Here is a 16,578-nt window from a genome sequence, read left to right as displayed (position 1 = left end):
TTTGAAGACTGCTAATTGAAACTACAGTAAGACAAAAAATACTCAAACACAGGAAGTAACATGAACAGGGGTTTAATAAGAGACTAATATATAGAAATCAAATCTTTGCACTGAAGTGTAATAATTTCTAAAACACTTTGCCTGGTCTCAATCTAAGTTCACTTTCTCAAAAAATATTCTAAGTGTTGAGTCTTCCTTGAATAGTTCAAATCACTCAAAGGAGTCCAGCTGAAATTCAATCCAAGAAAAACTTTATTCACCTATGCATCTGAACAAAGTGAGTTGATCCTCTGCTGCAGACCAACTGAAGAACAAAGACGTTACAGTGATTTTTATAGGAGTAGTGGGAAGTTTGGCACAAAATGTCTCAAAGACATGCCTTATCTTCATTTTGCAATATTTTGATTGGACATCATGACCACAATTCTTCCTATGGTACGGGCCACAACGTGACAGGCACATCATCCCACTCACTGGGAGATACAGGTGCCGAATGTTGGTGAGTCTGAGTCAAAAACAACCGTGACCGAGTCATGAACCCTAATTGAAAACAGCTGTGACTGGGTCATTGGACCCATCTCTCAGCATCTTGGTAGGGAGATAGGTTGCCCTTACAAAACTGCTGACAGGGACTTTCCAATGTACCATTGGAGACGTGAGAATGTACAAGCTGCTTCCCCAGTCACAAACTATAGCTGTGCACAGGTGCATAGGGAAATTTACATCCCTTTATCTTGCAATGGCCACATTTGGCCCAATGCTTACACAAGCCTGCAGGTGTAATATGTTACTCACACTACTGTGTGTGTGAGTGGAAAGGGAGAGGAGAATGAGAATAAAGAAAAATACAGTACAAGGTGAACTCTGATGGTTAATCTTCAGCAGTTCAGCTCCTGTCATAGTCTTCACACATGGGAAGCTCATGGCAGGTTGTTCTCTTATAAAGTGGGTATAACATTCAGGCACAGAAAGAGATGGTGAAGGCTGACAGTTCAGTGTGACTGTGACTGTTTATGTTATCCCTGATGGATTCACAGTCAGTGTAGGTGGAAGAAGAACTGAAAAATTAAAAACTGATTTAATATAAAGGCATTCAAAATAGAGAAAAAAACCCTTGCAGTCAAACTATGTGATAAAAATGTCTAAATGTGGACTGATGGTTACTTTATATGCTATGATAACATTTCAACTGGTCATGATTTATGACTGTCCTTGTGTCACAAACACGTAAAAAAAATCTGTTGGATAAAAAAAAGTGTCAACAAAGGAAATGTAATAGTTCAGTGAAAACTTTACTTGTGTTTTGTATGGCGATCTGTTGTAAAATCATAAAACTCATTTACCAGTAAAAATGTTGTGGTTTGGATTCTTTTTATGTTAGTGCTGGTTGTTATTTAAGTTGGTTTTGCTAGCTTTGTGTTGTGTTATCAGTTTGTCAGATTGTTTCAGCTCATCCAGCGTTGGGAGATCGGCTCTTCAGACTTGCATTTTGTGAGTTTCAAAATTATTTCTAGTGATTCCATGAGTTGAGTAATTTGGTACTCTCCTCCTTCTGTTCCAGTGCCTCATCCTGCCAGATTTAGGGCCAAACCACACCACCCAGCCTCACTCGTGCAAGTCTGAAAGCCAGCTTTTTGTTTTCTTCTTTGCTATTTCTGTGTACAAACCTTCCTGGAGTCAGTCTATCTTCAGATTTTCACAGTCAAATCAACTGTTGCCGGTTTCATCCACTCCCATTAACTTTGACACTACAAATATCTTGCAAACTCTCATTTGGTCCAATCTAATCTAGTAAACAGTTAATGGTCATAAAATGTTCTTACATTTAAATCTGTCTGGCAGAAGAAAATGAAATTAACCTATAAAAGTTCTTCCATAAACAATGACCAAGCCAAACATTAGGTTAGAATTACCTATGAGGAAGACTAACAACAGGTGTCCAGCCATGATGAAGCTCATACAGGAAAAGACTACAAATGTGAGTCTGACATGGACTTTGCAAGACAGTGTCATTTTACAGTAAACAAAACTGCAGCAAGCATCAGAGTTCATTAACACAAATAGACAGCCCATAAGCACATGTACATGAAATTTAAAATAAGCTCAGTCTGTGTGGTATTGCATATATCTATAATAAACTTTCCACAATGTTCACCAATTTCCACATACACACCAATTCACAAAAGACGATCTTTACAGCAGAAATAAACATGTTTACAGCCTGGTACAAAAGACTAGTGTACTCTGGAAAGCTAATTTCTTGATCGCCATACACTGTGAGGGGGGTGAATTTTTTCATAACGTGGTAAGTTCATAGATATTGAGATTATGAGTCTTCCAATGAGAGGCACAGCTGACTTGATTGACAAGCGGGAACACTGTAGCTGTTGGCTAGGAGGCTTAAAGCCTGCCTCTTTACCTGAGACTATGTTTGGTTGACTTCAGCATAATCCAATATGGTTCCCACCATTGGCTTCAAAACAGCGCTTCAGAAATGGATGGGTGACGTCATAGATACCATGTCCAATCCAATGGCCTCTATGCTTTCTGTTTTACTGTACAGTAAAAAAAAGGGTTTCCATGTGGCTGCAGGGTGCTGTACACCATGTCCTTCAGGGCTGATGGAGGTTTGGCTTCAGGGATGGCTGAGTAGATGTGGTATACAACAGACTGAAAAAGAAAGAAACCCACCAATAATCTATATGAACTACAAACCTACAATTCTACAATTCAATTTAGCAGATGCTTTTGTCCAAAGCGACGTACAACACAAGCAAGAATTTAGACTGGAGGGAAAAACCTTAGTAAGTGCGACAAAGTGCTTCAAGTTGATTGGCCACAAGTTCTGCCATCTAGTGCCAGAAGAAATGCCATTTTTTTTAATTTTTTTTTTTTAAAGATAATGCAGCCACAGCTAATCACAACAAATAACTCAAGTCAACAATATCATTCAACATTCAACAGCATTCAATATTCAGTGCTAAATAGTCAATAAGAGCTGGGTTTTAGACCTTCTGATTCATTCTACCCCTGAGGAAAGAGAGAGGAGAAGGGTCAGGTTAAGTGTCTCAGTGTTCCCTGAACAGTTGAGTCTTCAGACATCTCTTAAACGTAGAAAGGGACTCTGCGGATCGTAAGGAGTTAGGTAATTTATTCCACCAGTTGGGAATAACAGAGAAGAGTCTAAGATTTAGAGCCATGCTGGGCTGGGAGCACCAGGCGTCTTTCACAGGCAGAGCGTAGTTGGCGAGAGGGAGTATAGACCTGGATGAGGGATTCCAGGTAGGCAGGAGCCGCTTTTGTCACTGTTTTTTAGGCCAGAAGAAGAGCTTTGAATTTGATTCGAGCTGCCACTAGAAGCCAGGGAAGAGAGATAAACAGTGGGGTGACGTGCTGTTTTGGGCAGGTTGAAGACCAGACATACTGCTGCATTCTGGATCATCTGCTGAGGTTTAAATGTACATGCAGGGAGGCCTGCTAGAAGAGAGTTGCAGGAGTCAGTGCGTGAAATCACCAGGGCCTGTACCAGAAGCTGTGTGGCCTGTTGCGTCAGGTAGGGTCTGATCCCCCTTTTGTTGTAGAACAGGGGTTCTCAAACTTTTTGGAGCCAGGGACCCCTTACAGGTGAGAAAATTGTCCAAGGACCCCCTCATAATTGTAATACAGATTAAGCACATTAGTGATGTGTCATTATCAAAAGCTGCGGCTCTGAGAGCCGATGCTTTATAGTGAATCAGAAGAGCCGGCTTGCATCGAGAGAGAGCCAGCTCCCAGTTTTTTCCTTTCGCTGCTTAGCTCTCACAGTGTTCAGCCCAACTCTGCTCACAGCAGAGAACTTTGCTTTGATTGGTCAGCATGGCGGCCATGCGGCCATGCACATGTGAAGATATAGGATACAGGTGATGGAGGGGAGGCTGTGTATCGTGGCTACATCTGTTCCTTCTGAGAGGGTTAGGGTTAGGGTTCTTCTCAAAGACAGGGCACATTCTCACTGAGAGGACAAATCGGATCAGCCCATCCAAGCTAAGGCATCCGATTTTTCTCAATGCCAACCTGCACTGAGGACATTAATAATGTTTGCTTGAGTTTGGTTCTGGTTCTGGTTCTGTTTGCTTGAGTTTGGTTCTGGTTCTGGTTCTGTTTGCTTGAGTTGATTCTGGTTCTGTTTGCTTGAGTTTGGTTCTGGTTCTGTTCGCTTGAGTTTGGTTCTGGTTCTGTTTGCTTAAGTTTAGTGCTGGTCCTAACCCTAACCCTAGGGTTAGGGTAAGAATGGTTTTGTAACAGAATAAATGCACAAATTGGGCAATTATAAGGCTTCTCATAAAAACACTGTACTTAAAAGGGTTTTCAACACACAAACCATTATTTTTTGTAAAGTTAAGGTAAAATATACGGCTACAAAAGATCCTAAATTAAGAGCCGTTCGGGAGTCGAAAGAGCCGGGGCATCTTTGGGAGCCGAGTCAAAAGAGCCGGCTCTCTGAAAGAGCCGAACTTCCCATCACTAAAGCACATGCTTACTACCATTTGCACTCTTAGTTGCCCTTGGAACTATTTGTATGTTAAAACGTATCAATGTACATACTTCAGACCTGTACCATAGTGATAAACAGATAACACTTCCATTTGAATAAAGTAAATACCACTTGTATACTTTAAAACAGAGGGTCATTTCATTCCTTGTGGACTCAACATGAGAGCATTTATACTTTTCAAGTAACTGATCTTAAACGCTTTCAGAAAATTAACAGTAGCAAGACTCACATATCCCTTCGAGCCACCAAATGGTATCATAACAATGGTATATGCTGTTTTGTAATGACACAGCACAATTTTATAATTTATTAGAAATGTATTCAAATTATTTCACGGACCCCCACGCTATAGTTTGCCGACCCCCAGGGGTCCCAGGACCTCACTTTGAGAACAACTGTTGTAGAGGTCATATTGACAAGACCGAGCAATCGAGGCCACATGAACCTTAAAGGTCAGCTGGTCATCAATCATGAAACACAGATTTCTGCAGGGTTTGTGGGCACAGGTTGATTAGATTCAAGCATGACACTAATCTGTGGTTTAATGGAGGGACATGCTGATAAGACAATGAGCTCAGTTTTGGACAGATATAGCTGAAGGTGGGGTTCCTTCATCCATGTAGAGATATCAGCCAGACACACTGATATCCGAGCTGAGACAGTTGTGTCTTCAGGTGGAGAAGACAGGAAAATCTGAGTGTTGTCAGCATAGCAGTGATAGGAGAAGCCATGGGAGTGGATCACTGCACCAAGTGAGGTGGTGTATAAGGAGAAGAGTAGGGGGCCAAGCACTGACCCCTGGGGTACCCCTGTCGATAAGCCATGTGAATCAGATACTTCTCCTCCTGTTGGCATAGTGTGTTATACTGGTTGTATAATGAAAGAGGCAGACAAATGGCAGCAGCTGGTATCCTTGCTCGGTGGACTTGCACAGGTGGACTCGCAGGTCTTTACCCAATGTGGTCTTCACACTACAGTATGTGGGCTGATGCTCCAGAGCAGCCTGTGCAGTTATATACCCGGGAGAGTCACAGCTGTTTACAACTAGACTGATTGCACCCGGCTGAACCACCCCTGACTGATTTCACTTGGCCAATCAATAGAGAGTGTGACCCACGTCAGCTGACTTCACCTATTGTTGCAGAGAGAAACTGAAACGCCATTGCTAAGCACTTAATGACCCTAGACTCCAAACAACTCAAGCAGAAAAATGGCTCACCTAAGCTGGCATAACATAACTGTCAAACACGTTTGCTACCATTACTCATGCCACACTTACCTCTTCATTTTGTTGCTCTTCCTTCTTCATTTTCTCAGTTCCTGAAAGTTAAAGAGAATTACTGAATTATTATTTTCTCTCCAGTTTGGCATTTCATGTCATCATATCTATAATATAAGAAGGGCTCATCAGTGTCAACTAATCCCCTTCCTGTACTGATCAGGGGTTTAGTGTCTTGCAAAGGACACTTTGACATGTGGACTGTGGGAGCTGGGCCAATCTTCCAGTTGAGAGGCAACTGACTCTACCCCTAAGCCTCAGCCTCCAGTGGAGTGAATATGTAAGTGAAAAGCAGCTCACCAGCCCCAGGTACTGATGTGATCACACTGAAGGTTTCGTCTTCACCTGCAGGTAACTTCAAAATTATGGAGAAGAGGGGGAGGATAGGTGAGAGAAAATCCTGACTTTGTTCTTTCAGTGTTTGAAAATGAATGCGTAACATGACAGTTCATGTCACATCCAACAGTAAAATGAAAAAAAAAGAGGTTTCATTATTAATTACCAAATGTCCCTGGTCAAGATTGCTCATGTTCACTGAGTTATCTGCAACTGTAAGGATATGCAAAACAATACAGTATTAGACCAAAATATAAATGCACATACAGCATATGGTATGAAAAAAATAAAACAGTGATGTTTCCTTAATACTTAATGTATACATCACCAGTGGCATCGGATTGTTTCCTAAATAGAAATAAAATTAAAACAGTTTTAATAAAGTGTAAATCTCTCTGCACTTGCACAATAACTTTATAACTTGGAATTAGTTTAAACATGTAATCTTACCTCTTGTTAAAACATCTCTCTGAAAAGGGGGGCAGGAGTCACATAGTTAAAGGTTGGCAGACATTTTAAACCAATACATAATTATCACTCTGCTGATTTGCTTATGCCAGTGCCATTTGGAATATCACATAAAGAATATTTGATTGATTAAAGCTCCCTTCACTAACCAAAATGTGCTCCTTATGTGATACTACATGATGTTGATTTGATGGGTTTTGATTACTAATGTGCTCACTCATGGGCAATGGCTCTATCTGCCAAATCCTATGGGGTTTTTTTGGGAGCTCTCTTAAAAAAACAGTCACAATGTAAACAGAAACATTCTTACCAGTTCCTCTTTTAGTACAGAGAAATGTCAGTCCCAGTAAAATGAGACCAGTGACTCCAAAACAGGCTACTACCACCTTCCATTTCCATGATTCTGTTTAAGAGGCCACAAACCAGGATATAAATTAGAGTGTTGATACATTCAAGTCAGATAAAGGAGATACTAGACATCATGATTTTATGTACTTTCCAAACCCAGCAGAAATGCATAGTGTTTTCCCCTGAGGATGAAGCAGGTTTGTTAACATTGCAATACTGAATCCTGTATCTGTTCACACTTTGCAAAAAAGGATGTTGGATGTTAGTGTGGCTAAAAGAGTTTCAAAGTATGTGAAGTTACCCAGGCGTGAAAATAATTTCTCTACATCAGGTCTGTAATTATTGAAAATAATATCAATACACCAAACTGTATCTGTGACCACAAGATGCTTTTGATTCACCTGATGTAGGTTTAAGTGATGTTACAGCAACATGGCAGGTCTGCTGCTAGCCTCATCAAGTGTTTCATCTAATTTCATAAGAATAATTTTGGAATCATTAAGAGTTTTGCATCTTTGCACATTGATACTCTCACAATAACTCACTTCTATTATTGACTCCTGGATTCAGTTTCATACAAGTTTTAACAGCTGGGGTCCCACTAGTTGCACTGAGATTAGATAGAGTTGCTGACATGTAGAAAAGTTTTCATACTTTTCTAATTATCCCCATAATACTTTGGCTGTCATTCCTTCATTATGTCTCACAAATTAATAAATAGCATCATATAAAGTATTTTAAAAAAAGACAAGAAAATCAATGAGAAAACACATAGTTTGGTCACCTGATGCTGGTTCCGTGGGTGCTATGGAGGTAGACCCAGGTTTACCCAAGGTCACACCTGGAAGGTTAAAAAAATCTATGATTCAGAACAGCCAGAAGTGTTACATTCCACACAAATTTAAGTATTTACATATTACACTGATTGTGAAATTCTTACTTAATATACCAGTAAGGATGTTGACTGATGTTTGTTTTGGAGCAGTTACAGAAGGAGACTGAGACACGCCAACCATTGGACCTGGTGGATAAAACACTTATTGAACTTTCAAATTAAAAGCAACATTTGTAGACATGACATGAGTTTCTATCAAAATGTATTCAAATATACAACCTGCGCTCATGGTTGACGTTGTCAAAGTCTGGGACTCTTCTTCCACGTTATCTACAATAAAAGAAGATGGATATGGACCTACTATTTTGTATGTTGCCTTACTTTCTTGCTGTCTGACATGATTTAAACATCAAATTCTGTATTGGTTTGAATTATGTATAAACTCTCATAGATCATAGACAGTGCAACTGGTTTGAAACTTGGTTACACATCTTTAATGTAACCGGCAAGGACAAACTGTGCAGATGAGGCTAGATAAAAAAATTATAAACATTTTTGAAAGAAAAGAATCCTTCCCTTCCCTTCAGGCCTTTCTCTGTTGGTAAAAAAAAAAAAACCTTCATCATTTTAACCACCATAATAAAAGGCTTCTCTTATAAAATGGTACGCTTTAAGTCTTTTAACTGAAGAGAAATGAAATCTGCTGTCACTTTATTTTCAAACCAGCGACTCCTCCATGGAGGAACACTATTGGTCAGATATTTGATCACTCTTAGCAAAGACAAAACGAACACTTAACTTAATTCTGAGAAAAAGATCACTCAAATAATCACTTTTTATTTGAACAGCACCAATTCATAACAAATTGTATCGATGGACTCTTCAATATAATTCAAAATAGTCATAACTGTTACAAACAGCATGAAACTCACACAGCATTATGATATGTTTTGTTATCTATGAAACCCTTCCAGGATATACATGTAATGTTTATCCCTGATATTTGTTTTGCAGGAGTTAGAGAAGTGAGGTAAAGAGATATTCTAACAACCACACCTAGCAAATAAACAGTTTGCCAATTTAAACATTCAAAACAAAAATTCTAATTAGTTAGGTATTGTATTAATAATCTGAGTATTAATCAAATTAAATTATACTACCTGTGGTCATGATACTTGTTGGCAATATTGGCATAGCATCTGTCTCCACTCTCGCAACACCTGCAATCAAAGAAAATAAAGTGGTTGTTTGAGTCCAATCTCTACTGTAAAAGAAAGAGATCAGTACCTTTCACTGGAATATGAATTTGAAAATAACATTTGTACAACATTTCTCATTTGAACATATTAAAGCACTAAAATGTGTCAAAACTGGAAACAAGAGAACAAAAACTCATAGTTTTCATCATTCAATCGGATGCCAGTTTTGTTCAGACTAATATCAGTGGTTTTCCAGAATTATTCGTATTATGACAGGTCAAACATCAAGAATTTTAACCAAGTCCAGATGCCGTTTGGGTTGAACTTTGAAGAAGTCTGAGCAGTCGTTTTTGTATAGCTAGAACGATAACATATGGTTCAAACATTATCCCTTGAAAACATCAGCAATGTAAACCTTGTCAGTGTGAAAATCTGAGTATACTGGCTTTAACAATTAGCTCAAAAGACTTTTATTCCCAAGCAGAAAATGACACTTTCATGGCTGAGGACTCACCAAAAAAAAACAATGTGAGTCTGACCTCATTTAGCCTTCACTGTCCTAGATTTTTGATTCTTGTGAAACAGTGTTTGACTTAAACATTTCAAAATGGCTTCTTTTTGGAAAGAACTACTTATGTGTAATATCATTTAAATATATTCATAATTTTCTAATAATGTGTTGTGTTGTGTTATACACAGTAAAGTGATTGTGGATTATGAATTCATGTCTTTTGTGATGTATCAGTCAAGCTGTTTCTTTCATTGCGAGGAGATAAAGAGTTGGGTCCACTTTCTAATGTGTAATCACAGCTTGCATCCCTTTGTTGAACTAAATGTAGTCGACTCAGCAAATCATCAATTGTGACATTAAACTGGCAGAACAACTCTTTGGTTTTCATGGGTGTACTACAGATGTTTTTTGTTCTGACCAGATAACTCTCCTCTCCAAAGTACAGGTTGCATTTTGTGTCAGGTGTAGCAGATCCAGGTAGAGAGCAGGTAAAGACAATATATTGACCATGAAAATGACCATGACTCAGTCTTGGTTGCTAACCTACAAAATATAAAAGACAATGTGCCATTCTGTAATTAAATAAACAATGTAGCAGCTTTTTAAAAGCACGCTTGCATTCACAAAGGTCCTGTTGTTTTAATCCAGTCATCAAGGAAGGAATGAATAAAAAGCAGTGACTCACTGTGTATGATGATGGAAGATACGTCACTGTGTGGTGATGGAGAATTAATGTCTCCAAGCTTCACGGTGTAATAACACTGAACTTGAACCTCTGCTGGTGAACTCTGGTGTGTTATTTGCAGCAGCTTAGTTCCTGTCAGTGTCTCCAGACAGGAGAGGACTCTGACTTCCTCTCCAAATTTGTAATAACAATTTGACACAGAGGACAATCCAGGCCAACAGTTCAGTGTGACAGAGTCTTTTTCAGTGACTGTGGGCGAATTTACTATCAGTTTAGCTTGAGGAGGAAAAGCTGAAAATGTATAGGTAAACAAAGCATACAGTATATCATATTAATATTTAATTATTGCACTAAAATCAAACCATCATTAAGACATTTAGAGTCCATGCAGAAAAAAATATATACCACAAACATAATCTATATCTAACTTGTCAAGTATCATATAACACCATGTTAAACTTTTACTATGACTGAACTGTCACAGTTAAATATGACATACAATAAATGAGAGACTGACCTTGCACTTGAATCTCATAAAAGCAGCCTGTTGAAAATAAAAAAGTATTTAAAAAGCAAATACAGTCATTAAAAAATAAAAAACTGAATCAAGATTAAGATTCAGGAACGTTTCATTTTTCCTACTACAAAATAGTTTAAGAGTCTGCATAACATGTTATCGAATAAACAGAGACAACACACACAACAAGACAACAAATGCCATACAATCACCAACCATAGAAAGGCTAAGAACATGAGTGGACTGGGTTGGAGTGGAATCATATTTGCATGGCATGAATATGTTCATGGTTTTTAGTAGTCTAGATTTATAATGATGAGAGATTTTACTTACACAAAAGGACAAACAATAGGTGCCCTGCCATGATGAAGCTCAATACTGACAGACCAGGATCCTCAAAAGAATAGATACTTGTGTGTCTGTCTTAGTAGACTCCCACATCTGAATGTGTCAATTGCAGAACATGCTCACAGCTCATCGCAGAGCACATCAAGGTCACATACAAAAAATACTCACCCCCTGTACATTTTTAGACCAAAGTGTTACCTCTCTGGTTCAGTTAAATGAAAGAGTTTTTTCATCATACCATTTGCTAAAATCAGTATGAACTGAAGACACTGTGCCTTTATATGTAGTCTAAAGCAGCATGTGCCTCTAAGGCACGACCATTAGGGATTGTAACTCAAAAAGGGAAAACGCTATCACACCCCATACTGGTGACACAGCAAACCAGTTTTGTGTCATGTTTTAGGTTTGGTCACAAAAAAGAAATGGTTGTCTCAGTAAATGCACAGTCTCATGATATGTTATGTGGAGAAAAAAGTCCTACTCAAGAAACTGAACTGCCTAGTAACACTTCATAGCTATCACTCAGAGAGAAACCACATCCTCACACCTGTTAGTCATGTGCAGAAATACATCTCTCTCTTCTCTCCCTGGTTTTGTAAGTTGTGCCTGAATATTTTGAATTATTTGCATCTTTTCAGTGTTCAACAACATTTTCAACATCCAAAATTGGAAATGTGATGTTGCTGTTTTACACAATCCATTTTTTTTCTAATATGGGAGAATTTGTTTTCACAAAGAATAAATAAAAATTTAGCTTTCTAGAGAACATAGTCATAGACAACAAATTCAAAAACGACCTAAAACGACGTATGGCGTCTTGCACTGTCCCTTTGCGGCCCTAATTTAACCCAAATGATTTGCACCTGATGTGATGTAATTCACCTGGACTAATTTTTACCGGAAGCGACCTCATAAAGGCGGAGACGCCGGGGACTGAAAACGTGGTGCCTTACTTTTAGACTTGACATATCCCGATCTATAGGTGCTTTGTAGCGTTACTTTTTATTCTGACTTTGCAGTAATGCCTCCTAAAAAGGCAGCAGCGGACTCTGTTGAGGTTCCTGAGTCCTCCAGCGATGCTCTGGTGGAGGAAAATGTCGAGGAAAAATCAGGTCTGAGCGCACACGGGATTAATTCAAAAACATTTTATTATTATCGCATATTGGCTCCACAATTTGTTTTCATTTTCATAAAATGTAAATCCAAGCGTTTTCTCCTTAGATGATGCGCCGCTGCGCAAACCTGCAGCTCATCCCTCCACAGCCATTATGGTACGAGAAGCACTTCAAGAGCTGGACTCCCGTAAAGGCGTGTCATCCCAGGCCATACAGAGTTATATCAAACAAAAATACCCATCCGTCGATTTGGTTCGGTTGAAGCACTTGGTCAGAAGAGCCCTAAAAAAGGGAATCGAGACCGGCACATTGGTGCGCCCTGCCAACTCCAACGTCACTACAGGCGCAACGGGAAAATTTAGGGTAAGACAAGTCTACAGTTTCGTCTGAATGGGTCAAATAAAGTAATTAATCAGGCTATTTTCTCATCCTCTGTCTTTAGCTTGCACAAAAAGGCAAAGAGCCAAAGACAAAAAGTGAGAACACTGATCCAAATGTGCAGAAAGTGACCAAAGCAGCGAAGGATGGCGCCAAAAAGCCCAAAACCGCAGGTATGAATAGGTTATCAAACTGCAAGCTTAACCTTTTTTATTGTGATTTCTTATTGATAACGTGTTATTACCGTTATTACTTAAAGGTACCACAAAGAAGAGGGAGACAGAAAATGAAGAGACCAAGGAAAAGAAGGTGAGAGGATGCTTGTGTGCTATTAAAGTCTGACATTGGTGTCAGAAAAAAAATGTACCACTGGAAGATTTGTCTTTAAAAACGTAACCATTGCCAAATTGTATGTATTGCATGTTTGTGGTTATGGGTTGGACAAGCATACATGGTTGTGAAGGGCAGTGTCCTGTAAATGTAAACCCAAATGATAAATAAATCAAATGAACTTAAAAACATTAGAATTTATGCTAAAGCCTTTAACTCTGAATTTTTTTTTGTCAGGATACAAAGCCTCCCAAAAAGTCAAAGAAAGACGAAGGGGCTCCGGCAAAGCCTGCTCCAGCAAAAAAGCCAGCTGCCAAAAAAGCTGCAGTGAAAGGCGACGGTGAGGGAACCGCCGATTCAGCCATAAAGAAGTCAGCAAAAACGACTAAAGGGGTGACGAAGACTACAAAGGAGGCAAAGGCAGGAAAGGCTTCCCAGAGTAAGGCTGCTAAAGCAGGAAGTGATGCCTCTGCTCCAAAAGCACCTGGGAAGCGAGGGAAGAAGGCTGTAGAGTAATGTTGTAATTATTAACTGATGTTTTTAAACTATTTCACTTTGCAATAAAATCTTAATTTTTTGAGCTCCTTTGTGCCATGTTTTCTTTTTCCACTTTTAAACTTGTGATGAAAGTGATTTCGACCAGAACCGTAAACTGCTGTTGGCTACTGGACATGTAAAGATGTTATGGATGAGACAATTTTAATGTATCAAGATACTCGCATCCCACTACTTGCAGAGAGAAAAAGAGTACAAAAAGCAGTATAAAAAAGGTGTGGCTGCATGTTTTCAACAGAGGGATTATACAGTTGGCCAACACAGACCCAAATACTAGAAGGATTGCCATAAGTGTAGTCAGCACCTCGATAGAATTTCCAAGTGTTTGTGCAGTGTCATGCTCTAAACCTTCGAGCTGTACCACCTGCTGATGCTGCTCCATCCTGAAGAGACGTGTCTGACAAGCCTCCAGCGCCTCCTACAGGTCAGAGATAAAAACTGTCAAGAGAACGTGCTCTATGCCTCATCATACGATTTGATTGGGAGCCTGTAAGCCTACACACACACTGGAACTTGCTCACCCGAATGGAACACAACTACAATTATGAAGGTAACTTCTATCACCTGTGAATTTGTGCTATGTGACCAGAGACCTGCTTTGAAAAAAATAGAAAAGCTTACGTGGACATCAGTTGCACTTTCGTAGGCCAGGCATGCAATTTTCTCCTCCATGCTGGCCAGCTCCTCTTTCAAGATCAAAATCTCATTCTGATGTAGCTCTGTGAAATCTTTAAGCTGTCCTTCAAAAAGTTCACATCTAAAAAAAATAACAGTCAAACACAGACAGGACAACAACCACTCAACATGAAACATTAGTAGGATTATATTACCTGTATCGTTCCTCTTGTAGGGCATCCACAATCATGGCGTACTCCCGTTGGTAAAGAGCTTTTAAGTTTTCGAAGTATTTCTCAAAAGGAACTTGGTTCTTCTGAAGGTCTTGAATCTCGTGGACTAAAGCATTAAAGTCTGAGGCCTGGTCACGGGCAGGGGTATTGTCACTGGAGCTAGTGAGTCCTCCAGTGGCTTCGGCTGAGCCAGAAGTAAAACCACTAGGAGAGTCATCATATCTGCCATACTTCTGGCTAGACTGCAACTGCCTTGTGGTTTCCCCAGGGCCAGCACCCCCACCCCCCTGCTGGGTTGCATCTGAGTTGTTCAGGGCTGCAATGTTATCAGGGCCAAAAGCGCAGACACCGCAGCTGCAGGATAGTAGTGTATGGCTCTTAAAATGCTGGATAGGCCAGTAGTCACATACTGACAAAATCTTCATGAGAAATCATCGTTTAACTGAAAATAATGACTTTATAAATGCAGATACACGAAGTTAAATGTTATTTGTGGTGGGTACTTACCAGAATTTGAAGTAATCAATCTCAGTAACCTCCAAACTGCCCAGTTTGAATGTTCCCAGTGCCATTAGCTTACTTTAGCCGACCACTCGATGCGATTGTTTTAAAAACGTATCCAGCGTCAGTTCCAAAATTAAAAGCCAAAAGTTAATATCACCATTTCGAAAATTGTCAACTTTAAGTGAATTACCGTTTTTCTTAAACTAAAGAGTCGCCTGAATAGCATGAAAAAGTTTAACGGTTTACTATAAGCTGCTTCCTGAAATACCACCGACCGTTAGAATTTGATGTTGCTTAGAAACTGAAACAATTTATGAGTTAACGTTGAACTACAGATTTCAATATCGTCTGAAAAATTAAGTTTGGATGTTTCTGATTTAAATGTTTACAACAAGCAGTGGTGGACAGTAACAGAGCAAATTTACTTAAGTACATTTTTGAGTTTCTGTACTTTACTTGAGTATTATTTTTTGGGGGGATACTTATTACTTTTACTCCACTACATTCAGAAGACAATAATTGTACTTTTTACTCCACTGCATTTCTATCAAATGCTCTAGTTACTCACTACTTTCGCTTCAAAGTCAGCTTATGAGTATCTCTTTTCTGAAATCTGATTCCTAAGACAATAAAATGTGTTGTGTAGCTCTGTTTGTCTCAGTGGTTTAGCCTTACCTGTGTATCGTGCGTCTCCACGGTTGAACGTGGAACAAACACAGAGCAGATTTCACTGAGATCAGGCAGTTCATTTAGAGGTGGTAATGATGGCTATAATTCTCCACCTGAGCACCCATGTCCATATCTTCAGCCTGTGTTAGAGGTTTTTGAAATGAAGAATGATACATATCGTGTGAAATGTTCTCCCTGTTTCCCACTCTGCCCAAACATACAAAAAGTCACTGTCCAACCTGAGAAAGCATGTTGAGCTACTTAACATTTGTTTCATTCCAGATGAATATTTTAAACTAAGTTGTCTGTGCAGTAACTTAGTGTGTTTTTATTACATGGTATAGTTTTTAGAGATTTCAAGTAATGGTTTTTAGATAAACACAATGCAACCGAATGTACTTCTATGTATTCTTGACTCCACTTATGTATTTTGAAAATACAACTTTTAGAGATTTTTTTAGAAGTACTTTGAATACTTAAGTATTTTTAAAAGAAAGTACTTCAGTACTTTAACTCAAGTAATAATTTAACAGAGCAACTTTCACTTGTATTGGAATAATATTTGACATGGAGTATCTATACTTTGACATAAGTAATGAAGCTGTGTACTTTGTCCACCACTGGTTGTCAGTAACTTGTTGACATGCTAGGCCCAAGCAGTCCACAACTGAATGCACTAACATCAAACTTGTGTGTGAAAGCACAACTTCACTAATCTTGAAAGAAATGATCGCCAGTGATTGATATTGTTTACATCCCACATCATATCATCTCATAGGCAGAAGAAGCACAAGCCTAAGTCATAAAATTAAAGGGTGGTTCTTTTTGAGTGGTCCTTAGGCTGTTCAAGTAAGGCAACACAATCATGTTTGCTAATGCGAGAAAAAACTCTTTTTACTCTCATGACCTAAACTCCAATTAAACAGCTTTAGGATTGTGTATGTCTCTAGTGAGTTTTAATGGTTTCCAACACAAATAAAGGCTTCAAACTGGTGACTGTGTTCAGACACGTGGATTAGCACAACTTGTTCTCTCCTATCTATGGTATATTCAACACATACTGCCTACTAGCAAACCAAGTGAGGGGGTTCATTGTAATGTGTACAATTGAAACATTAA

The 16,578-nt window shown here is 39.1% G+C and overlaps 3 protein-coding genes across 10 annotated transcripts; 1 reads left to right on the top strand and 2 right to left on the bottom strand.

The window, feature by feature from the left end:
* Positions 1-229: 229 nt before the first annotated feature.
* On the bottom strand, positions 230-12,729 carry LOC117815048. Of its 7 annotated transcripts, none has more exons than XM_034686715.1 (14): positions 11,046-12,729; positions 10,713-10,739; positions 10,196-10,486; positions 8,961-9,020; positions 8,080-8,130; positions 7,906-7,986; positions 7,750-7,806; positions 6,928-7,020; positions 6,600-6,618; positions 6,478-6,497; positions 6,316-6,362; positions 6,114-6,168; positions 5,814-5,854; positions 230-2,670 (listed from the first exon to the last, which is right to left on the bottom strand). In XM_034686715.1, exons 1-14 carry the CDS (start codon positions 11,074-11,076, stop codon positions 2,539-2,541), a joined length of 1,005 nt encoding a protein of 334 aa, XP_034542606.1. In that variant the 5' UTR covers positions 11,077-12,729; the 3' UTR covers positions 230-2,538. The 7 variants fall into 7 exon arrangements, with proteins under 7 accessions (XP_034542606.1, XP_034542614.1, XP_034542625.1 ...); XM_034686698.1 differs by having other exon boundaries at positions 2,413-2,670; positions 6,466-6,497; XM_034686705.1 differs by having other exon boundaries at positions 2,413-2,670; positions 6,466-6,497; positions 7,915-7,986.
* On the top strand, positions 11,984-13,463 carry LOC117815094 (protein B4). The gene is made up of 5 exons (XM_034686781.1): positions 11,984-12,172; positions 12,282-12,538; positions 12,618-12,726; positions 12,813-12,862; positions 13,121-13,463. Exons 1-5 carry the CDS (start codon positions 12,082-12,084, stop codon positions 13,397-13,399), a joined length of 786 nt encoding a protein of 261 aa, XP_034542672.1. The 5' UTR covers positions 11,984-12,081; the 3' UTR covers positions 13,400-13,463.
* On the bottom strand, positions 12,817-15,096 carry LOC117815083 (transmembrane and coiled-coil domains protein 1-like). Of its 2 annotated transcripts, XM_034686767.1 has the most exons (4): positions 14,794-15,096; positions 14,269-14,640; positions 14,060-14,195; positions 12,817-13,856 (listed from the first exon to the last, which is right to left on the bottom strand). In XM_034686767.1, the coding sequence occupies exons 1-4, from the start codon at positions 14,856-14,858 to the stop codon at positions 13,566-13,568; spliced, it is 864 nt and encodes a 287-aa protein (XP_034542658.1). In that variant the 5' UTR covers positions 14,859-15,096; the 3' UTR covers positions 12,817-13,565. The 2 variants fall into 2 exon arrangements, with proteins under 2 accessions (XP_034542658.1, XP_034542651.1); XM_034686760.1 differs by lacking the exon at positions 14,794-15,096 and having other exon boundaries at positions 14,269-14,728.
* Positions 15,097-16,578: the final 1,482 nt, after the last annotated feature.

This window comes from Notolabrus celidotus, chromosome 1 (assembly GCF_009762535.1).
Source record: "Notolabrus celidotus isolate fNotCel1 chromosome 1, fNotCel1.pri, whole genome shotgun sequence".
Classification (NCBI taxonomy): domain Eukaryota; kingdom Metazoa; phylum Chordata; class Actinopteri; order Labriformes; family Labridae; genus Notolabrus; species Notolabrus celidotus.
The sequence above is the reverse complement of the archived record's forward strand: the minus strand, read 5'-3'. Positions and strand labels throughout refer to the sequence as shown.

Coding starts and splice junctions, on each gene's coding strand:
- LOC117815048 (XM_034686698.1), bottom strand. CDS start 11,076: ATGGCAGGGCACCTATTGTTTGTCCTTTTGT. Junction 9,021..10,195: donor ATCTTCCATCATCATACACA/GTGAGTCACTGC, acceptor CTTTGATTGCAG/GTGTTGCGAGAGTGGAGACA. Junction 8,131..8,960: donor AACAAGTATCATGACCACAG/GTAGTATAATTT, acceptor CTTTTATTGTAG/ATAACGTGGAAGAAGAGTCC.
- LOC117815094 (XM_034686781.1), top strand. CDS start 12,082: ATGCCTCCTAAAAAGGCAGCAGCGGACTCTGTTGAGGTTCCTGAGTCC. Junction 12,539..12,617: donor GCGCAACGGGAAAATTTAGG/GTAAGACAAGTC, acceptor CTCTGTCTTTAG/CTTGCACAAAAAGGCAAAGA. Junction 12,727..12,812: donor CAAAAAGCCCAAAACCGCAG/GTATGAATAGGT, acceptor TATTACTTAAAG/GTACCACAAAGAAGAGGGAG.
- LOC117815083 (XM_034686760.1), bottom strand. CDS start 14,711: ATGAAGATTTTGTCAGTATGTGACTACTGGCCTATCCAGCATTTTAAG. Junction 14,196..14,268: donor CTACAAGAGGAACGATACAG/GTAATATAATCC, acceptor TATTTTTTTTAG/ATGTGAACTTTTTGAAGGAC. Junction 13,857..14,059: donor AAAGTGCAACTGATGTCCAC/GTAAGCTTTTCT, acceptor TCTGACCTGTAG/GAGGCGCTGGAGGCTTGTCA.